Raw genomic sequence first — 23,667 nt, 5'->3', positions numbered from 1 at the left:
TGTGTGCGCTGCAGTGCGGCCGTCTCACTGAGCCTTGGAGCGGCCGTGTTTCTGGGTGGGAGAGGGAGCATCAAAAATACTCGCGTTGTCTTTGACAGCTTACAGCACACTTCAGATCCCTGTAGAGAAGGTCACTTAGCTGATTTAGCCAATTCTTGTTGCTGCTGCCTTCCCTTACCATACCGGAGGGAAGCGTTAGCGCGCGTCAGCCAGAGGTTCAGTGGCGGAAGATGATCAATCAGAGCCTCAGGGCGGCGGCAGAGCTGGGGCAGAAGTTGGCTTGGAGCTTGACTAAAGACGCCAGAGAGCCAGTCCCTCGTGTTATGAACTGTAGCTTCGATTGCAATTTACAGTGCAGGGAGAGGGAGGGGAAGAAAGGAAAGAATTGGCATCAGCAGCCAAGTGTCCATTATTTCAGTTCTTTTTCATTCTGCTCATGTTTTCTAAATTGCCTTGTCCTGAAGCATCATGGTAGTAGGAAAGTGCATAGAATTTCTGAATAACTCGCTTTGATAGAAATACAGATAATCCAGCCAGAATGTTCATGTTCACGTAATGGAGCTTGGGTTTTCAGTCCTACATGAATTTAAAAAATGAATCTGCGAGGTCCAAATTGCTTCAGGGAAGCAAATTTCAGCCATCGCGTTCCAGCCTCACTTGGAAAGGCATCTGTCTTCACATTTCTGTTCATTAGTACAAAACAAGATGGGATTTAAGTATGGTGCCTGTCACAGCGTGCTGCAACTACTGGTGATGGGGGAAGGCAGCTACCTTCTGACCCCCCACATCTCTTCTCCTCATGGTGGCTGTGGTATGAAGTCAGAAGTTGGAAATTATTTTCTTTTAGGGGCAGTGAAGGACCTGCAGTTGTCTTCCAGAATCAGGTAATTGTGCTGTGCATGCCTCCTTTGGTGGCACCTGGAACTCCAGGCCTGTTGGTGAGCGTTTGCAAAGGAGCCACATGTGCTGCAAACACAGAGTTTCATTAGTGCACAAGTCGCAGCATTGACAGCAATGTGGGAGTTCAGACCTGTGCTGCATACAGATATTCTAGTGACATGTGCTCAGCCAGATGCATCTCCCGATCACCATCTCCATGTCTTTCTTGGGCTGCTGCAGCTGTATGAGAGCATTTTGCGTGTTCAAGAAGTTTTACCACATTTGGTCTTTGTTGATCAGTACTGTGTAAGCTGTAATTCAATATATATATATTTTTTGTCAGGTCAGTTGGAAAGATGCTTGCCTTTTTGAGACACCTTAGCGTAGGTTATTTTAATTATTGCTTCCACTTCTTCAAGCATAGTGAATAGGGCTGTGCCTCCAAAGCATCGAGGCATTTCTGAGCTTCCATGTAGACCTCTGCCAGTGTAGAGGTCTGTGAAGGGGGCCACAACACCTCAAAGATGTTACTGATATTCAGGATACCTCAACTGTGCCATGGGATTTGGAAGAAGGGCTGTCTTTTCTTTTATATCCTTCTGGAGGGACTCCCTAAGGGACCACTCTTTGCTGGTCTGAATCGTCAGTAGATAAAGGTCTTGGGAGTGAGCGTTAGATGTTTTTCTTTGAGTTTTATTTATAGAGCTAGAGTGTGGAGACTGTGGTCCCAAATACAAGAGTTCAGAGTGTCCAGAGCCATGCCTGGCCTCTGATACAGAATTCAGCATGCCTTCTCCTTCCCTCCATGCTCTGGGTGAAAAATGTAGTATTGTGTGAGTGGAGGTGGAGAGATACCATGTGTCTTCATATACTGGTGTTTAGTTCGAAGCTGTGGTCAGGAAAAAAGCAGGATGTAAGCAGTATGAGGAGCGGAGTGGAGAAAACACGAGCTATTATAAAGCAGTTAGGTAAATTGATGACTGGCCTTCATCTTGAATACTGTGTGCAGTAATGATCAACTGTCTCCAGTTACTGCAGATGTAGAGGGTGCGAATACCTCAGGTGTGGATAAATCCTCCTTTGAAGAGGGTTGACTGTATTAGGATTGTTGCCGCAGGAAGACTTTAGTAATGGGGAATATGACAAAAAAGATGATAAAATACTGCTTCATGTACAGAAATTAGATTCAGAGCTGCTGTTCCCACATGTCTTGTAACAAGTACAGGGAGATTTCAGTGAAACTGAAAGACAAATGCTTTTTTGCACAGTGTGCTTGCTGTTTGAATGTAGAGCTCTAGAGTCACCAGGTATCGCTGAAGAGAAAAAAATGTAGCATAATTCAAAAAGAGGATGGGCATTGTATAAGGTCAAACTGTCCAGTTGTTGTAGTGAACATGCATTTCGCATGTAATACAAAACCTTCTCTGGGGTTTGCCTGTTTGGAGCTAGGAACCCATTAATTTGAGAAAGATTGTTCTGTGTCAGCTGTGCCGATTATCTGCCAGGGTGCTGTGGGGAGAGGATAGGGATGTCTGGTGTTGAGAGTATGGAGAAAGGGCCAGAGCGTGGGTGCCAAGGGCTGGGTCGCAGAAAAGTCCTGGCATGGCAAGGTGTGGAAGGGTTTGTGTGGAGGAATGTTTTCATTGAACCTGGGTTTTTTTGTTTTTTTTTTTTCCTCACAGGAATCATCCACCAGATGAAAGGTGACTATGACACTGCGCTGAGGCTGCATAAGACACATCTGTCCATAGCTCAGGAGCTAAGTGATTACGCTGCCCAGGGCAGGGCCTATGGCAACATGGGCAACGCTTATAATGCTCTGGGCATGTATGACCAGGCTGTGAAGTACCATCGGCAGGAGCTGCAGATTTCTATGGAAGTGAATGATCGTGCCTCTCAGGCATCCACACATGGGAACTTAGCAGTTGCCTATCAAGCATTGGGTGCTCATGACCGTGCTCTGCAGCACTACCAAAATCACCTCAACATTGCTCGGGAACTGCGAGACATCCAGAGTGAAGCACGGGCCCTCAGCAATTTGGGCAACTTCCACTGCTCACGAGGAGAGTATGTACAGGCAGCCCCTTACTATGAGCAGTACCTGCGCTTGTCCCCAGAGCTGCAGGACATGGAAGGGGAGGGGAAAGTTTGCCATAACCTTGGCTATGCCCATTACTGCCTTGGGAACTATGAAGAAGCTGTAAAGTACTATGAGCAGGATCTTGCCTTAGCGAAGGATCTTCACGACAAGCTGAGCCAAGCCAAAGCATATTGCAACCTCGGTTTGGCCTTCAAAGCCTTGATGGACTTCAGCAAAGCAGAGGAGTGTCAAAAGTACCTGTTGTCCCTGGCCCAGTCTCTGAACAATTCCCAGGCCAAATTCCGAGCTCTGGGGAACTTGGGGGATATTTTTATCTGTAAGAAAGATGTAAATGGTGCAATAAAATTTTATGAACAGCAGTTGAGCTTAGCCCATCATGTTAAAGACCGGAGACTGGAAGCCAGTGCTTACGCAGCCTTGGGCTCTGCGTACAGGATGATACAGAAGTGTGACAAGGCTTTAGGCTACCATACGCAAGAACTAGAGGTGTACCAGGAGCTGGGAGAAATGCCAGGTGAATGCAGAGCACACGGTCACCTTGCTGCAGTGTATATGTCACTTGGGAAGTACACCATGGCATTCAAGTGTTATGAAGAACAGCTGGAGCTTGGGCAGAAGTTGAAGGACCCTAGCATAGAAGCCCAAGTCTACGGTAACATGGGCATTACCAAGATGAACATGAACGTCATGGAGGAAGCTATTGGCTACTTTGAACAGCAGCTGGCCATGCTGCAGCAGCTCAGTGGAAATGAATCTGTGTTAGATCGAGGCCGAGCGTATGGGAACCTGGGAGATTGTTATGAAGCTCTGGGAGATTTTGAAGAAGCTATAAAGTATTATGAACAGTACCTGTCTGTGGCTCAAAGTTTGAACCGTATGCAAGATCAGGCAAAGGCCTACCGGGGCCTGGGCAATGGACACAGGTAATGAGCACATGAGGCAGGAGCACTGCATTATGTATTCTAATGAAAAGCAATGTGATGAAATGAGTGAAAGCACCCAGAAAGGCCACTGTTGTTCAGTACTGCCAAGTGTTGCAGGCTGCACATAGCCTGCGTGGCCCTGGTCCAGTGGGTGCCTGTGAGCCCACCTGGTGTTCAGGCTCCAAACAGTGAGTTGCGCCAGAGTTCATGAAGATACGGGAAGCCAGTAGGTTGTTAGGGATGTGCGTGTAGGGGAGAGGCAGTGACTGGATGCGCCTGTGTTCACTGGAAGGGACCTGTGGGATATGTGTTTGTGTAGAGGGGAAAGTACAGATGCACTAGAGAAGGAGGTGCGTGAGATGCATGTCTCAGACCCTCTGCAAAGTGAGACAAAGGGTTCTGTGTGTGCACCAGCACAGGACACCGCTGGTACACAGTGTGGGGAAGGGTGTGTGCTAATAAGGGAGCATGTGGAAGTGCACATGGGTGAATAGGGATGGGCTTGAGCGTGAAGGAGTGGGAGATGTAGGTTGTAGGGATGAAGTGTGCATACAAAAGGAGAACTTGGGCAGCTTGTAGGGGGCTGTGCAAATGTGTGGTAGAGATTGGGCCAGGCAGAGGAGTGCAGACTCACCTATGTCATTCATCACCAAAGGGGAGGGTGGGACAGGTTGGTGTCTAGTATGAGGACAGATGAATGCACTGTGTTGTTGATGGGATGTGCTTGTGTGACCATTTGACACATGCATGGGGATGTGGCATAGGACTGAATAGCAGAGTCCTCTGGATGCTGAGAAGAAAGTGATTTAGTCTGTGCTACTGTCTTAAATAATGAAGCTGACATGGTTCTGCCCTTAGAGCAAGGAATTTATAGGGTAGCAAAGGAAGGAGGTAGATTCAAAGGTGCTGGGGATGGCTCCTTAGGGGAACATTTGTCTGTGCCTGAAAGGTTTGAGCTGGCCGTGGCGATGAGGCCTCTGGAGGAAGTGACAAAATATTTTGTTTCGAGCTGGTAAAATAAATGCTGCTGTTTTCTTTCCCTGTAGGGCTATGGGGAGTTTGCAGCAGGCTCTGGTGTGCTTTGAGAAGCGGCTTGTGGTGGCACATGAATTGGGGGAGGCATTTAACAAAGCCCAGGCCTATGGGGAGCTGGGAAGCCTGCACAGCCAGCTGGGGAACTATGAGCAAGCCATTTCCTGCCTGGAGCGCCAGCTAAACATTGCTCGGGAGATGAAGGACCGAGCTCTGGAGAGCGATGCTGCCTGTGGCCTTGGTGGAGTCTACCAGCAAATGGGAGAGTACGACACAGCCCTGCAGTATCACCAGCTAGACCTGCAGATTGCAGAAGAGACCAACAACCCCACCTGTCAAGGTCGGGCCTATGGGAACCTGGGCCTGACCTATGAGTCCCTAGGCACATATGAGAGAGCAGTTGTTTATCAGGAACAACATCTCAGCATTGCAGCTCAAATGAATGACCTAGTGGCCAAAACCGTGTCTTACAGCAGTCTGGGAAGAACTCATCATGCCTTGCAGAACTACTCTCAGGCTGTGATGTATCTGCAAGAAGGTAAGAGGCTGAATTACCCAACATTGCATGTAACGATAGGTGCAGGGGAATGGGAGGGAGATCTGAAGAAAAGGAGAAAAATGAAGTACTGTGAGTGTGGAACTAAAAGATGTGTTTGAGAGTGGCATTTGATGCAAAAGCTCCTGCAGACATCCATAGCTGTTGTTGAACGTCCATGTGAGCAGCTGCACCACGCAGGTTATTATGGATGGCACACCACATCAGTCAGAGCCTTGCTGGTATCCTGAGGACAAAGCACAGTCTGTGCCTTCTGGGGGCTTCTCAGCTAGCTCTGAGCTTGAATCCAGACTGCACCTAGTGGAGCCCCTTTATAAAGCTCAGTTGTGTCTGAGCCTAGAGAGTGTAAATCTTCTCTATCCATAACATTGCAAACCAGGTACTGGTCCGGGGATAGCCACATCAGCTTGTGCTAGATACATCTGTTCTTGAGAGTAGTCCCAAAGTGATGTGTGCTGAGCTGTGCTTTGCTGTTAGCCTCCTGTCTTTTCCTTTCAAGCTAAAGTGGGAATGAGACCAGGAAGGTGAGTGTCCTCTAAGCTGTGAGTGGTAAGACCTTGTGTTTGGATGGAGGGGTGAGGTAGGTGCAGTTCTGAGCATCTGGAAGCCATCTGCCTGCTGCTGAGCCCCTACCCAGGACCAGACCACAGCCTCTGCTGCAGCTAGAGTCCAGTGTGGAAGCGGCATCTGTTCAAGGTGGTAGCTCTCTGGTGGAGATGAGCAGCATAGCTTGAGTTTATGAAGCTGGAAGCTGCAAGATTAATTACATCAGTTAGTCAGGATTTCCTGAAACTGACCTTGGCAGGATTCCAGCATGCTAAGGAAGTTCAATTAAATTGGAGGGGGAGAAATTAAATACAGCTCCTTCTGCTGATGTGATTTAAAATTCCTGAAAGGAGTCTGTAAATGCTAGCTGCTGCTAAGCTTTGCAATCATGGCCAGAGCCTCTCTTTCCCAGCCTGTATAAAACCTGCAGTGAACATGAGGAGATGTCTGTGTTGTCAGCAGGGCCCATAGAGGCGGGAGGTTTGAAGTGTGGTGGGATGGAGGACGACACAGAGGAAGCTGTTGGAGGTCAAGTGAGACACTGGGTAGTTCACGCCAGAATCTAGCCCTCTGCTCTGGCTCAGTAAATAAACTATGCAGGGGCTGCCAGAGGGCTGATGAGCAGCTGGGGAGGGCTGGTGGGAAGTGAGAACAAATCACGTGGCAAGAGGTCCCTTCTCTGGCAATTTTTGTAGCTTAGGGTGATTTTGATTGTCTGAAGGGCTTTTAAGGTGTAAAAGCAAAACTTCCTGGCTGGGGCTTACTGTGTGTGTCTCAGGGGACTGCTCCTAACCTAGCTTGGAGCAGGTCTTGATCTGTGCTCCCCCACTTCCCAGTGCTGTCTTACTTGCTTAGGCACCTCTGGTGTTGGTGTGTTATTCGTGTGTTAGAGCAGCCACTACCCTCGTCAGTGTCCCAGTGCTCTGCATCTCAGCAGTTACGGCTGCCTAGGACAAAAGCTCTGGAGGCCCTTGGGGGCTGCTGTGTGAGCTGGTAGCTCAGCCAGACTGAGGCAAAAGAAGTGCTCTCACCCTGGTGCAGAAGCCACAACCTTTCCTTTGACTCTCACTCACTTTGGTTCCTTTTCAGGACTGAGGCTGGCAGAGCAATTGGGTCGCAGAGAAGACGAAGCCAAAATCCGCCATGGCCTGGGCCTCTCCCTCTGGGCGAGTGGGAACCTGGAGGAGTCTCAACACCAGGTACGCTGTGGTCTGTCCCGTGCCTGCTGGCTTGTGTTTTCCAAGTCCTCCAGGTCACCTCTGTCCTCAGGAGGAGAAATGTCCAGTGCATCCTGGGGGCACTGCACTCTGTGCACTTCCAGTGCTCCTGTGTTATGTCCTCCTTGCACAATGCCTTGTGCACTGCATTGCTCTGGCACTGTGCTGATTTGGTTCTAGCTCCTGAGGATGCCTGTTTTGCATCTGCCCTAAACTGAAGTGTTGGTAGTTGAGTGCTCCTGGCCCCTGCCCGGCCCTGGCTCACGTTTCTACCTGCTCTGAAGTCACTTCCCCTCTGCCTGGGATGCTGCCACCCTGAGTGGCTGTTTGGGGGAGACCTCCCCTGCCTGAGAGTATGTTGGTGTCAGACCCTCCTGCTCCCACAGGCAGTGGTGTGTGTGCTGTGTCTGTAAGGCTGAGAGTCACCATGGCTGTTTTCTCCTCCCAGCTTTACCGGGCCTCGGCGCTATTTGAAACCATCCGACATGAGGTGCAGCTGAGTACAGATTACAAGCTATCACTCTTCGACCTGCAGACATCCTCCTATCAGGCCCTGCAGCGAGTACTTGTCAGCCTTGGTAAGAGATGCCATTGGACGCTAAGACTCTGAGCTCCCGTCCCACACCAGAGGTTGATTGAAGCTCCAGGGATGCAGTTTACGATACACCCTTCACTCCCTGCCTGCCCCGGGCAGCACGATATTTGTTTGCCAAGATGGGAATAGGGATCTCCTGCTTTGGGCTGCAGGAACTTTTTGCTTCCTTTTCCATTTACCTTCCTTTCTGCGACTCATTTGCCCATTCATCGTGTGAGTGCTTGCAAGATGACCTGTGGGACAGTATTCCAGTGCAGGGGCCACTGTTCCCAGACATAAGTACAGTTACCCTGCTTCCTTGGGTTTTAGTATGGGTTGGGATAACAGCTGTCCCTGTTTCTCCACAGTGCACTGCAGACCACATTAGTGTGAGGTCTGAGAGCGAGCTTTGTCTGCTGATGTACAGTTCTTTTTTTCAGGTCACCATGATGAAGCCTTGGCCGTGGCAGAGAGAGGACGAACGAGGGCTTTTGCTGATCTGCTTGTGGAACGCCAGACTGGACAGCAGGACTCTGATCCCTATTCTCCAGTGACCATTGATCAGGTCCTGGAGACAGTGAATGGCCAGAGGGGACTTGTTCTCTACTACTCACTGGCTGCGGGTTATCTGTACAGCTGGCTGCTGGCTCCTGGGGCAGGTAAGGTCCCATCTAAGGTGAGAGCCTATGAGCAAGCCTTACAAAGGGAGAATCCTGCAGTTAGGAATAAATCTGGCACCAGAATGGATGTGGGAGGGAATCCTTTGGGTTGAATATGTCCAGTACCTTGGAGTTGGAGACTGGCAACTGTGGTATAGCCCTGGCAATATTCAGATAGAAGTGCTCAATCAGAGCTTTGACATTCACCTGGAGATGGAAATGTTTCAGGTGTTTAATATTTCTATTTTTCAACCTCCACTCTATGCATTTCCCACAGGGCAGTGCAGAGCAGTAATGAGATTCTGAGTACGTTGGCTCTGCGAGAATCTTCTCTGCATAAGAATCCCTACTTTAATTACATTTCTGTGCTTTATACCTCCAAAAGCTTTTGACATTTATTCACTGAAGTGGATTCCAGAGAACAGAAGTGCGTCCCTGCATCCTGATATGCCATTGAACTGTCTGATCCTCTGAATTCTCCTCGTATGAATGTGGAAACACTTATCACAGAGGAGCAGGGAGGATTAATTTGAAGAGGATTGCTTTTTGCAGGCAGATGCTGTTCATTATCTAATAAAGTGATGACTGTAAATTCTCATGAGTTCTTTCTGGATATAATTTAATAATTGTAACCCTTCACCATGACAAAGCTAAAGAGATAAAAAGCACTAATTTAGATTGCACCGAAAATGCTTTGGGAAGGGAAGCAAGCATTCACAAATGCCTGATTTCAGATGGGATGACAGTCATTGGAAGATGATTTTTTGGGGGTATTTTCCAATATTGCATGTATAAGGGTAAGATGGTGTCACCCTGCCATGCATCCAGGCACTAATTGGCTCTTTAGTCCTGTAGTTTGCACAGTAAAATGCCAGTAGTTCTATAGTATTGAGATCAAATCGAGTGCACTAAAATTTTATTGATCAGAAGTACATGATTTGCCACCAGACTTCATAAACAGTCTTCTTGATTTCTTCTCAGTTCCCTTGATGCAGATGGAAAGAGTAGCTTCAGTAGCAGCCCAGGATCTTCCTTATCCCACTGGGATTGTGCCCTCAGAGCCTCTTAGCTGGGTCCTTCACTATATTTGTCAATCTTGCTGCAGAACGAGTTGCTTTATTCTTTATTCCCCTGCTATTGTTAACAGGTTTAATAATTTATGTTGTCAATGCAAGCAGGGCATCCAGAGCAGCCTTTTACTGTTGATCACAGGCAGTGGTACTGTAGAATTAATCATATCAGGAAGAATATGCCAGTCTGAGTGGAGGAAGGTTTTATCTGCAGTAATAGCTGAATTCTTGCCAAAATAGTGAGTGCTCTTTATCTGGTTTGCCTATTGTGAAATGCTAACTTTTAATATTTTAATATGCATTAATCCACCATTTTCTTTCTTTGTATTTAATGTATTTTCATGCATATGGGTGAAATGAAATCTTTGTGCAACATGAGGAGGTTCTGCTGTAGTAATAACATTTTTGTTCAATATTTGAGCCATGTGCAATTTATATGATCAGAGAATATTAATAGATATTTTTCATGTGCAGCTATTGAAATGTGTATTACCATAGTAGATGCTTGTAAGAAACATCTGCTTTATAATTTATATGAGGCTGCTGCAATAGCAAGTGCATTCCGAGTGTCTCATAAAAGCACTGCTCAGCCTTCATACCCTTGAGCCATCATCTGCAAAGTACAAAAACAGACTTTAAAAGCAAAGCTGTAATACAGAATGCTGTAAAAGCCTTGTGGAGACATGGCACAGATTGCTTTGTCCCAGTTGTTCCGGAGATGCCAAATGCTAGGGACTGTACCACTTGCCTGGGCAGTCGCTGGCAGCGCTCTCCCTCCCCTGCAGCAATAACCTCATGATTTGGTGCCTTGCAGGAATCCTGAAGTTTCACGAGTATTATCTGGGTGACAACCTCACGGAGAACGCAGGGGACTTCCCTGAAGCCAACAACATGGTCCTGCAAACAGTTACGAACTCGACACTGGAACTGTACATCTCCAGTGTGCGAGAGGCTCTGGGTGTGGAATCCTACTACAGCCGGTAAGTTAGGGGGGTTAACACCCTGCTTCTCTCCCCCACCTGAAAGCAATTTCTTAACAGTCTGGGATGAGCTAATGGCTGAGAAGTCTGAGAACTGTGGGTCAGAGGAGGGCAAATTTTCAATGCAGTGACAACAAAATTGCTTTATTTTTGCATCCATGGCTATTTTTTCTGGCAAATAATTGTGTATGCACATGCAAATAAGGTTTGAACTGATAGACTGAGTAATGAACTCGTAGATTGGAAAATGCGGCAGATTTTGTGTCTAGCTGTATATGGGCAGATTCCATTCTACTTATAGTTACCAGTCTAATTAATTCCCCTTCAAAGGTTTATTCCTAAGGCTTTGCAAATACCGTAGGGTTTTCCTCCCTCCCTTCACCCCCTCCAAATATGTTCCCTGGAGGCTAAAGCGGAGTAAACAATTCACAGTGAATTAATCCATCTGGTGAATTTCAGCAAACAGGTAGGAGATTTACTCCAATTCATTATTCAGATAGGTCCCACAATTATCTTTCTTCATTTTTTTTTTTATCCTGTGTGTTTATTGTGAATAACCAAATTGAGGCTTTGTTGCCTAGCTGAGCTCACGCTTATGATCTCTTGTGGCATTTGTTTTGATTTACTGATTGGTTGAATACTTACATACTTTCTATGCTGATATTTGCAAGTTGTACCTTTTCTCTAAGTGCTTCATTCTGAAAAGTAGAGTCAGAGATGTCCCTGTCCTTGCACATTCTTTGTGAATGAATCATACAGTGTAAAGGATGTGGTGCAATTTAGCTTGTTAAAATTGCTGCGTAGTCATAAATTGCTATATTTGAGTGGGTTAGTAACACTGGCAGTTTGCAAGTCTAATTTACTACTAATGTAAAGGAATCTGACTCAGCCAATACATACCTATAACCACCCCCCAAAACTGGTGTGAATGGAGGCACTGGCTTTTTTTAGGTTATATCATGTTTTAGTCTTTTTGAAGCTGTTTTGCATTTGACTCTTTTCCTACAACACTGAGATCTGTGAGATATTTACTCTCGAGTCCCTGAGGCTGAGGGTACAAATGTCCTCTTCCTCATCTAGCTGTGATGGCGAAAGCACTAACAGTGCCACCCCAGCACCACTCATGGTTAACACCCTGTTAGAGGTTACCACCACTCAGATCTGTCCTCTTTGAGCTACCTGCAGGCTCCTAAGGGGCGGTGGTAGCTGCACACAAGAAACTGGTCTCCATGTAACGATTTTGGCCAAGAAAGAGGCATTGATCCTAGAATTGATTTGTGCTCAAGATTCTATGGGCGATAGTGGAACTGTTGAAGCTCTTCTAATACAGTAAATCATTATTTATCTTTTGTGATAGCTACTGTAAGCAGTAGGTGCAGTCACATACCTGACACTGCAGTGGTGTCAGTTAGACCACTGTTGTGCAGAGGGCAGCAATAAAATCAAGATGTGCTTTGTAGTCTACTCACCAGCAATGTCCTTGGCTTCCTGCCCCTAATGTTCACACTTTAGTCCGACAGGATTAGAATTTTCCATTGGATTGAAATAAGAACATAAGCCTAGTCCTGCAGTTTCCCATAAGGTGTTTGAACTACACAAAATGTTATCGAATTTCCCAGTCGCTTTCCCCAGGACTTGCTCCAATTTCTTAAAGATAAATTAATTCTCTCCTCAGGGTCAGGGAAACATGACACTTGGTTATATTACGTCCCCAGCACCAGTGAGTAATGAAATTGGTTTCAATCAGCTTGCTGCTGCTGAAGCTCTGAGAAAGCTGCGGACACTTGTACTCAGCCGGGAAGGTGAGCTTTTCCCTGCATGGGAGCTTCAGGCTGCCAGAAGGAAGCTGGAAGCCATCAGAGATGCTGGACTTAGGCCCAGGAGATTGCTTTCATCATTTTCACTGATTTCAAAGTGAATTAAAGAATGTCAGTCTGTGATGGGATGCTGAATGTGTCCTGAAGGGTTTGCAAGGCAGAACAGGTTCAGGTTGCGGTGCCACATTCTCCCATTTTTACCTTTCTTTAGGGAATTGAAGAGAAAACTCTGCCTAACACATATATATTCCATATCAGAAAAAATGGCTGGGTTTGTGAAGGACTGGGAAGAGGTGTGTATCTAACAGACCACGGGTGCACAGTGCCAGGCGTATCTCCGCTTCCCGAGACTCTGGCACTGCTAGTTGGGCAGCGAATGCACAGGGCCCTCATCCCGGCCCCCACTCCGGGAGCCTGGTCCTGGGCTCAGGCCAGCTGGAGGACTAGTTCAAAGAGTCGGTGCTGAGCGGCTTAGCCTGAGCACTGGGTTACAAGGCAAGAATTGACACTGCGCGCTTAGTGCCTGACCTCTGAGGCCTCCGGAGCCTCGCTGCTTCCCCGGGAGATGACACCGGACACCCGCGGGAGAGCCTCTGCTGGCGGTGTGCCCAGGCAGCGATGACCATGCGCCGAGAGGCAGGCCAGTACGAGCACCTCATGGAAACCCAACAGCTTCTCTTATGCTAATGAGGATTAATTAATAAGGGTAGGTGAAGATCTGAATGCAGCTTGCCTGCCCTTCTTTGGGAAACAGCGTCCTCCCCTGTTCGTACGGGCGCAGCGTTGGGAGTTTTTCGGGCCGGAAAGGTGAGCTGTGGCCGCTGTAAATATCTGACAGGTTGGCAGCACTAATCTGGGGCAGATTTTCCGGATTTCAGACCTGGTCTTCTCCTGCTCGCTGGTGCCTCAGGCCAGCAGGGCTCCGTGCTGGTGGATGGGGCTCATGGTGCTGGTGGGCACAGGAGGAGGAGGAGGCCCCGTGGGGTGAGCAAGGTGGCCTTCCTCTGTGGGGCGGGTGAGGGGGCCGTGCTCCGAGATGGCCATGTCCCATGGGACGGGCGAGGGAGCCGTGCTCCGAGGTGGCCGTGCCCCATGGGACGGGCGAGGGAGCCGTGCTCCGAGGTGGCCGTGCCCCATGGGACGGGCGAGGGGGCCGTGCTCTGAGGTGGCCGTGCCCCGTGGGACGGGCAAGGTGGTCATGCTCCAACGTGGCTGTGCCCTGTGGGATGGGCGAGGGGGCTGTGCTCTGAGGTGGCCGTGCCCCGTGGGACAGGCGAGGTGGTCATGCTCCAACATGGCTGTGCCCTGTGGGACGGTTCCGTCAGGTTTTTCCTGGCTCTCCTGCCTTAGGCTGCTGCTGCAGGTGTGACTGGGGCAGCGTGCTCAGGATTGATCTGGAAAAATCACCATAATGAGACAGCATTGCTGCTCTGTTTTAAGCTCCGTCAAGAGGCCGGTGCGTGGCCTGAGGTGGAGCAGCTAAGGGAAAGGTGCTCCAGGGCCTCGTCCCTGGAAGGGAGCTGTGTGATAACCCGCCTCTGTGGCAGGGCTGGGTGGCCTCGGAGTGTCTCCAGTTTGGATGTTGGGTCATCACTGGTGCTGCCAAGACACAGAGTGGCTCTTAAAGTCATTAGTCTTTAGATTTCCACCCCATGGAGCACAGGCGGCTCCCTGGCCCAGGAGAGATGGGGATGGCTTCGTGAGCAAACAGCATTTGCATTAGCTTCTCGGTGCCTCTCCAGGCTTGTGTTTCACTGCTGACGATCCTGCGGTGGCGCCCGGCTCCGTGCCGGGGTGAGGAGCAGGTTTCTGAGCCCAGCGATCCCGTGGCAGCGCCCGGCTCCGTGCCAGGGTGAGGAGCAGGTTTCCACAGCCACTGCCTGGCTTCGTGGGACATAGCCTTACAGTGGCCATTCGATTTACCTTAATAAGGAAGATAGGATTAAAGTGAAAATTTCAGATTTCCTAGGCCCGCCAAAGATAGCGAAGACCTGTTTTTAACCCCTGATGAGCTCTCACTAATGGCATTGTGTGTGATTCTTAATAGGCAGTGATAGGTGAAATTGGCTCGAAAAAGTCAGTCTCTTCCAATAAAACATGTTGGCTCCACAAAGACATTTTCATGATGGTGTTTTCTAATTGCTTTGTCCTTTGCTCCTCTGCTGTTTTTCCAACTGCATGCTAACCAGAACTGATTAATGCTGGGCAGCCATGGGCTGAATGTGCAGAACTCATCCAGTGTTTCCTTGCTGCGTTGTGCATGGGGTTAGATAGCAAAAAAAAAAAAAGCAATCACTGAGAGAAAATGTGAACAGAAATAATGTGTTCCCATTCAAGTGTCCAAACCCTGAAATGCAGCCAGTATTCCTGCTTGGCTGGGAATGCCTGAGCTAAAAATAATTGTGTCACTTCTAAAACAGGCAAGAAAAAAATCTGCAGACTGACACTAGTTGGGCCTAGAATGATTTCAGCTCACTCCTTAACAAAGAAAGCTCATTTAAAGAAAGGTCCTGTGTATCAGTGTGCTGCTTGGAAGAGTCTTGGCAGCTGGCTAAACGTTTATATGCGATTTATGAATGGAGTTCATTTCCCAATAATTGTCTGTATTTGCATAGAGTCTTCTGGCCTGAGTGCCATTACTGGTGTTAAATCCAACTTCTCTACTGAAGCTTGTCACCTGCATTACCAGAAAGGAGCCTGTCCAGGACACTGCCAGCACGGGGAATGATTTCGGGGTTCTTTGTTCTTGTTGTTTGTTTTTTGTTCAGTGGCATGGCTACTATGTCAGCCTCCTAATGAACACAAGGTGTTTTTATCCACCTTTTGGTGGAAATCTGCCTCCCAAAAAGCCAAGCTCCTGCTACAGAAATTATTTGTGGGTTCCTGGAGACACTAGAGATTTTTTTTAGACACCCTTATTATCATTAACATTATTAACTTAATCCTTTAAGAGCTAGACAAGCAGTACAGTCCCAGCATCTTCACACAGTGACAGACTGAAGACAGATCGAAGTCTTTGAGGTGCTGGTTCAGAGCACTAAAACCCAGCGGTCCATAACCCATGGCATTTTCTTAAGAGGTGCAGACACAGAATACAAGCAGATTGGTGGCCATGCTTGGCTTGGCCAGGTTGCAAAGGAGGAGGAAAGTTAAACCATGCCCTGAGACAGGAAAACACAAAATAAACCCTAAGTCTCCCAGACACGAGAAGGAAGTTAACTGATATGAGAGAGAGGTGAGAGAGATCTCTAGGTTGAGATGTATCTAGGAGGCATGTATCTAGGAAGAAACTTATTTGAGCCATTTTCTCTGCTTTGCTGCACTGGTCTCCAAAGAAAGAAGTCGTGTCAGAGAGATCTGTGTGGTTTATGGAGCTTTGCAGCTAGGAAGTAGATAAAGACATGGGGTCTGAGGTTTAATTCCTCTCCTGAGGGTTTTTGCTCCTTTGGGGTAGCTGCCCAGGGATTTTCTTACCCCTGCTGATTGTTCTGCTGCCATACATAAACATTTTTGTGACTATAACTCTGATTATCTGTAAGTGATGATACAAGATACAAAACAAGTTGAAAAAATCCACAATTCTATTATGAAAAATTATGGTGAACATGGTACTTGATTCAAGTTAAAGATGTTCTCCACTGAGATATATTTTGTCTGTGCCTGATATTGGAGTCTGGACAGTCCTTTGGAGGGTTGCTGAGCATTCAGTATTGCCATTGTAGGAGGAAAGGCTGTAGCAATCCTGTGAGAGGAGGGATTCAGGGATGCAACGAGCCTTGCTAATGCAAACCTTGCATGTGTTAACTGAAATACTGGCAGTATCTGTAACACAGATTTTGAGCACGAAGAGTTGTTATTGGTAGCCAGAATAGTGCATCTGGTACAGCAAGCTGAGGGCTGCAGTCAGGTTGGACTGGTCTTCTCTCTGTACTAAACTCAGTCTGAGCTTGTCATCTTGTGACATTACTCACCAGCCTCACACGAGAGGTTTGCTAGCCACAAAAAGCAGTGACAGTCAACTCTTCCCTCCAGTGATTCCCAAATCTGTGTGTATTGGACTTACAGTTGTGTCTCATTTGGGTGCATTTTTTGTACTTTCTGACAAGGTGCACAGCCTTTCATGATTCTAAAAGTGCCTTTCTCAAGAAAAACAAATATTTTTACAGCTCTCTGGATTATTCTTTTCACTGTGAGCAGTAACAGACTGCGTATTAGTCTAGGCTTTTTGTGAAGGTCTCTGGGAAGGAGCAATGGGACTCTCAATGAGCTGAGTACTCAAAATTTAAGGGAACAGATGTATACAAGGAAGTAGCTTCCTTCACACTTGCTTCTGTTAGCTTCAGTTGCACCCTTAGGGGCTACGTTTTTCAAGTCTTGTTTGAGAACAAGTTGTATGGCTCCCATTAAAGGAAAATTCAAAAATTAATTCCCCCCAGCTTCAGCCTTGATGTTTCCTGGGTTTAGCAGATGAGTTGCAGGATGTTGGCCTTCATCCCATTCTGTCATGTGCATGCATGTGGACCATGAGCTCTCAGTTCTTTGTGGAAGAGTAGAGTTACCCCCTCCAAGGTGTGAATGTTGACAAGAAGAAGGGAGGAAAAAAAACACAGTGAATTGGTTTCATCTACCCTTTCCTTATAGCAACAGGGTTACATGTTTATATCCTTTTCTGGGTATTGATGATTGAATCTTACCCTCTAGTCAGGGATATACCCAGCTGAAATCTGCAGTTACTCTTTGTGTAGCAGATTTACAGATACTGTTTTCAGTTCTGTTCACCATTTGTCATCACAGATTTTCTTCCTGGCAAAAGGAGTCCTTCAAACCTTAAGTTCTGGGATGAGTTTTTTACTTCCTATGATGTCAGCTTCCTCTTCTCTTTGTGGTAATGGTAGTAGTATGTTCTCGGTTGAAGATTCAGGATTTAATGCTCCTCTCTGAGATTGCTGGGCTGGCCTGGCATGATCACAGGCAAAAGCTCCTTCCCACTTCAAAACTGTGTGCAGGGAATCAAAAAAAATCTTGTTCACGCCATGTGGGTGAACGTCATGTTCTGCTTTGAAGCTCTTTCCCTGTACGTATCAAGTGCTTCCCCCCAGCATGGCTAACCTCCGCCGTACTCTAGCACACCAGACCCCCAGGAGAAACTGCGGTCTGCAGTCCCTGGGAGCTGTCCTCTGTGCACCAGTGAAGAGCAGAGGGAGTTAAATATGGGTAGCACAAATGTGAAAACTTCTATTTGACGCTGACTCCACAGTTCACGGCTTGCTCAAGTGCACTGTAGGTGTGCTTTGTGCTGGCACTTAAGTGCCCTTCCCTTCTGTAATGGTGTAATCATGATCGTAGGTACTGTTGCCCCCTCCAAGGTGGCACATCTTCCCATTTCCTGCTCCTGGGAAGAGGAATGCTGCCATGACCTGCTTCATCAGGATTTTGCTGTGATGGCATTAAGTTTTACATGGCAGTCTTTGCTTTGTTCTGGAAACAGTTGCTTTCAGCTGGACTAACCGAGTCTGCAAATGCACATACTTGCCAAAAATAAAGTATGAGGGACTTGAGAATCTGCTTAAACCTGTGCTGAGACAGATTCCTCTCTCTTTGGGGAGACCATATGACCTGCTCTCCCAGATGCATGAACTCAAGATTTTTGCCTCTTTAGAGAGTGCCAGATACACATTGTAAGCAATAAGCAAAACTGTGCCAGAGCTCGGGAGTGAGCATACTTCTCTGCTGCTGGAAGAAAAACGTGCAGGAGGCAACTGTTGACAATCTTTCAACTTTTTTTTTTTCCTCTGCTGTTCAGCTAGCCCCCCCATTCAGTGTTCAAGGAGTGATTGGCTTTTGTCAGGACTTACTCTTTCAGGTAATTAAATTATACTGACCTGGAAATATGTTTACAAGACATCCTGTGGTCCATACAGCAAGGCAGGGACAGCTGTAGTTGCCTACACAAGTGCATGTTGTGTATTAATGGGATTCGTGTACACCTTATTGGAAAATGTGCCCTTGAGGAAAGCTGTTGGGAACCCAGCAAAATGAAACAAGTGAGATGTGGGGCAGCTTCAGCAGGCAACATAGCAGGTTTAGCTTAAGTGTGTAAATTCCAAGGTTTGTGATGCACCATATGATATGCAAATTATTTATTAAATTAAAGGGAGGGGTTGTTAAAATGCACATACAGTAGTTGTGTTTGCCTTCTTCCTTTAAAAAAAGAAAAGAAAATACTACTCTGGCAATTTGATAGAAAATCTACACCAAGATGCTAATTTAGATATTAAAGTCAGGAGATGGAAAATGTAGAAATTTGGGCTCTGTTTCTTACTGTGCTGCTGTGTATTAGTGGCCTTGACACAGTTGTCTTCCCCCCCGCCCCGTGCTGCTTTCCCTGTTTGTATAATAGGTGCTGCAACACATCTCCCCTTTGTATATTGAGCTTTGCTAGTGAAGGGAACATACAGAGTTTGGAGTTGTTATTGTGAAAGTCTGAAAAGGACACACTAACAGAAGTTGTTAGGCAAATTGTGGGCTGAGTTGGTGTTTCCCCAAGACCTCAACTTTTCTGGCTTGTGGTAGAGCTTCAGGAATCAGTACCTGTTGCAAGGCATGGGAACGTGGGTCCTAGATTTCCATCAGTGTGCATCATACTTTAAATCCTTGAAGACTGGATCTGTGAATGCCCACAGCAAGAGGAGGGGATGAGGTTGTTATTCTCTTGTAGCCATGCCTGACAGGAGGAGTGGTGACATTCAGGAGAGATTTGACCTTAGTGTTTGGTGAGGTGGTGTCTGAAGTCCATCTTCCCTCAGCCTGGCCAAGCATTTGTCACAAAGCTGTTGCTCTGTCATGCCTCTATGACTCCTTCTCCCTGCTGTTTTCTCTATAGAGCCTGTGCCAGCAGCGAGACTGAGAGTGAAGCTGGGGATATCATGGACCAACAGTTTGAAGAGATGAATAACAAGCTGAACTCAATGACTGATCCAACTGGCTTCCTGAGGATGGTCAGCAGGAACAACCTCTTGAACAGGTGACAATGCAGCACTGCACTGTGGGCATCAGCAGGCAGACAGAGGGACATCTCTGTGACAGGCTTCTCTTTAAACTAGGAGATATAAAGGGGCCTCAGGTGCAGCTGGTGCCCTTCCTGGTGGTCTCCTTATTGTGGTATTTCTAGAGGACAGAGCAGCAAACTGACATTGTCCTTCATGGTTGCAGAGACAGTGTATTTTCACCCAGGAAATTAGCAGTTTGATTTGGGAGATGTTGGAGTGGCATCTCATTGCATTTCCAGGTAAGACTCAGTAGCCTAAGGTGATAGCTAGCAAGGACTTATCAGCAATTGATAACTGATAACTGCCCCAAGGGGTGGGCATTTTTAATTTCCTCTTCTCCTGGACAGGCACTATTTTCGACTGTCTGAACAATTGCAGAGGAACTCTGTCCCTGTTGTCTGTGAGGTGTGTAGTTTGGGACTCTGCTTCAGAAGTCTCATGGAAACGTTTGCTTCCCATTAATTTTAACTATAATAGTAATTAGCTGAGAATATGCTGCATTTTCAAGGTACAGTGCTCTGCCTAGCTGCTTGGTTTCCACTTATTTTCTGCCTCTGTAGAACTTGCTCAGATCTCAGTCTGTCACATCACTGTGCTGATTAAAGCAAGCATTGGAAATGAAAATTTAACATGGAATCTTTCCAGGGTCACCACTCCCCTCAGGGAGAGAGGCTGTGTGATGTTGAAGGAAGTAATGCTGGGTTTCTGGCTGGATCTGTACTCCTGCACAGATTCTGAGCACAGAGTATACCAGGTCTTTCTCAGCTGGAAAAGAGAATTGGGTCAGGCTGCAGTGTTGTGAGCACTCACTGGAGCTTGTGAGCTGTGCAGCAGCATCCCCTTGAAGCTGGGAGTTGCCTGCTGGCATCAACACCTGCCCTATTTTTCTTTCCAGAATCCACATTCATATCTATTCAAGGTGCTGCAATGATGATGAACTATCAGTATTTGCTACTTTGGAGTCAAACAGGCACTCCCCCAGGATTGCTGAGACATTTTGCTAGTTTATCAGGGTCAGAGGATGAACAGGAGAACCCCCCACTCTAATTACCTGGGGGGGAAATACACTCTGATTCTGCTCCAAGAAGTGCTAATCCCCAGGAACACTGCAGAAGCCAACCGCGCAGCATCTGCATGTCTTTCTGCTCCTTGGGAGCCAAGTGCATGGCCTTAAAAGCCATATCAAGGAGCTTACCTCAGGTGCCTTGTCAGGAAACTAGCTTGAAACTGTTTGGAGAACCTCAGGGATGGGGAAACTTAAGTACTTTATGAAAAGCACCTTCAGAAGAGCATCAAGAAGCAGCCAGAACTTTGATGTTCTCATGGTGCACACTGAGATCAAGAGAACGGCAAAACACTGCTGTGTGGCCTGCCTGCCTGCCCACCTTCTGTCTGCAGGTGGGGAATTCTGGGGGCTTTAGTGGCAGAGCTAATGCTGCCACATCTAGCTTGCTAAGCCCTGAATTCAGGGCAGATGTTGCAGTCCTGGCCAAGCATTTGAGTGCCTACTGTACATAGGTTGTCTTCAGTCCCATAGATGATTAAAATAGAGGCTACAGAGTCTAGGAGGGCACTGTAGCAAGCATTAGCTGGCCTACTCATCTACTATATGGTTCTTTCCAATTCAGCTGTGCTGAGAATGGTGCAGGTCATGGCATGCAGCACACTGAGCTTGGGACAACAAGGAGACATTCTTACAGCAGTCCTGCAGCTGTAGGAAGGAAGCCAACGAAGGTCAACGTGGAAGAGAGCAGATTAAGAAATGAAATGGGAGCCGGCAGCATTTTTCTGTGCTGGCCTGCAGCTCTAACAAGGGGTTGTGAGCTCTCAAACTTTGGGAAAAGACTGAATTGAACAGTTAGGAAGAGCACAAGCTGTAATCTTGGAGCTCTAGGCTCCAGCTCGCATCTGTGCAATTGCTTTTCTGCCAGCTAGCACTGGGGTGAGTTTAAGTAGCTGTATGTCAGTGCTGAGTGGGTTGTTGGTGCTGCAGTGCTTCAGAGGTTGGTAATACTGTGCCTTACCAAGCAGTGACTGAGATTATGGCCTCTGCTTTGACTTCTACACTGCAGGGGACAAGGAGGAGCAGGGCCTGCTTTGAGATGAGAATAAGTGCTTGCTTTCCCTACTGCCAAAGCAAGCCCTGCTTTCCTCATGTGGAGCCTGAATGCAGTGTTTACATCTTGTGCTTGAATGTTGGAGCTCTTCAAGGGAGTTTGCATGGCTTGAGGCCAGTGCAAATTCATTCACGCACAGGGTTTGCACATGCTGTTAAGGTCCCATGTTAGAAAATGAGGCCTCAGAAATGCTGGGATTGTGTGGAGCCGTTCAGTTTCCATGTCTGGTGACAGGTGGGTGACTGCAAGGAAGCCCCTGGTTTGGGGCGAGTGCCTCCTCCGGCTGCTGTCATCAGGTAACTTGGTGAATCTGGCTTCTAAACAGAGAAGAATATGATTTTTTTTGGCATCTCTGCTTAGAAAAACAAAAATGGGTTTGGCAGTTCACTTAAGGAACTTTTGGGAAGGAATGGACCTTGGAGGAGAAAGGAGCACTGAAGAGATACTGACTGCCCCATCTCAAAACTGGGCAATAGCTGTCTAAGCTATAGATGCCACTGATGTAGCTCCCAAGACAGTCCCAGGTGCTCATGTGCTAAGCAGCTTCTCTCTTTCTGCTCCTTTGGTCTACTAGACTTCTGTCAGGTTTCTAGAGTAAAATCTGATTTCTTCTCTGCTCATCTCCTTCTGCTCAAGCAGGGAAGCTGATCACTACCAGCCTCTAGATATAGCTCCCCAACCTTTTCTTCGGCCTTTCCACCATCATGGGAACCCAGTTTATCCTCCTTCCCTGTACCTGCAGAAAACATGGGAGTCAGCCCTGCCACTGCTCAAAGGGTAATATGCATTTCCCAGAGGGCAGTTTTTGCAATGCAGCGTAGTGAGAGACTGTAAAAGGCAAACAGGAGAGAAGCAACATAACTTGAGGTGTGAATTCACTTCTGCCAAGGCCATTGTTATCTCCCAGCCCACCTTACAATTGCAAAGAGCTTTTTTTTTTCCAGCCAAGTCAGATTGCAAAGACAACAGTCCATGGCCAGTTCCACGTGCACAGCTGGAGATTTCCAAAGCAAGCTTGGTGCCCTGATAAGGCCAAAGGCTCCATGGAGCCAGACAAAAGAACATAACCCAAGGTGGTATAATTCATATGGAGCCTCAGCAGCAGTAAGAGTACGGCCATCATGCAGATGCAGTTTCATCTCTTTTTGCTCAGGGTTTCATCCTAGTAACCAGTGTGATATCTGAGCATATCTCCCCTCTCCTCTTGGTGTGGGACCCTGCTGTTGTTTTGATTTTGGCCCTCTTGCCTGTGCTTACGTGAGGGTGCAGCAAAGGCTGGCAGCTCCCCAAGGGATGGGGAGCCAGGAGCTGAGCGTGGTAGCAGCCAGCAGGGCCGGGACTGCCAGCCAGGGCTGAGCTTCAATAGAGCTCCTGGGCTTGTGGGCAGTGTGTGGGTGCAGGCCCCAGGTAAGGCTGGTCAGGGCCATTAGGGCCCGTTAGTGCCCTCGGGTCTGGATAGCTTGCACTGGAGAACCATGCAGCTGACCCCTTGGGAGCAGAGGGCTCAGAGAGCGGCAAGGGTGCTGACTGGCCCAGAATGAAGTGAGGTCTTTGGAAGGCAAATGCAGAAGCAGTGGCTGAAGAGCCTCTTATCTGCCTGGTTCTGCACTGTACAGGGTGCAGCGCCGAGGCTACCCAAGGACAGACCACACAAGCAGACTGTGCTGGGTGGTCTGTGGGTTTTGTGCAAGCATTGGTGGGTTTTGGAGATAATTGTGGATGTTTGAAAGCAGCCACAGGGAACTCCTATCTGAATGTTTTCTGGAGCTTCCCACAGCTTGGTATTGTGAGTGTGTGAAGGCCCTGAATGTGGACACGGGGCTACATCTCTGGGGAAGGTCTTTTGAAGAAGGTTTGGAGGATGACAGATCTGATGGGTATGTGTTGTTCTGAGGCTGTCAGATCACTGCAGCATAAGTCTGACTCCCTTGCCTGGGTGCCAGGGCAAGAGCAGCTCTGTGCCGGTTCCAGTGTGAACCCTTCTTTCCTGCCTGGGCCCAGCCGTGTTCATCCTGTGTGAACAAGGCCGGGTCCTGTGAGGCTGACAGTAGGCCCCATCAGTCTGAGCTCAGTGCCTACATGATAGCTCCTTCCCCACCCTTTCTCTGGGCGTGTTGTAGGGTCATTGGTTTGCTCCTGCATCTTCA

The 23,667-nt window shown here is 47.7% G+C and overlaps 1 protein-coding gene across 1 annotated transcript in view; it reads left to right on the top strand.

Moving 5' to 3' along the window:
• TTC28 (tetratricopeptide repeat domain 28) overlaps positions 1–23,667 on the top strand; it is a 238,031-nt gene that overhangs the window by 188,949 nt on the left and 25,415 nt on the right. Inside the window, exons 7-13 of the mRNA XM_067306781.1 lie at positions 2,562–3,903; positions 4,950–5,473; positions 7,127–7,236; positions 7,703–7,832; positions 8,269–8,487; positions 10,372–10,537; positions 19,238–19,378. Coding sequence (XP_067162882.1) covers positions 2,562–3,903; positions 4,950–5,473; positions 7,127–7,236; positions 7,703–7,832; positions 8,269–8,487; positions 10,372–10,537; positions 19,238–19,378 — 2,632 coding nt within the window. The remainder of the gene's footprint in view (positions 1–2,561; positions 3,904–4,949; positions 5,474–7,126; positions 7,237–7,702; positions 7,833–8,268; positions 8,488–10,371; positions 10,538–19,237; positions 19,379–23,667) is intronic.

This window comes from Apteryx mantelli, chromosome 17 (genome assembly GCF_036417845.1).
Source record: "Apteryx mantelli isolate bAptMan1 chromosome 17, bAptMan1.hap1, whole genome shotgun sequence".
In the NCBI taxonomy this organism is placed as follows: Eukaryota; Metazoa; Chordata; class Aves; order Apterygiformes; family Apterygidae; genus Apteryx; species Apteryx mantelli.
Note: the sequence above shows the minus strand (reverse complement) of the source record. Positions and strands in the feature narration are given on the sequence as shown.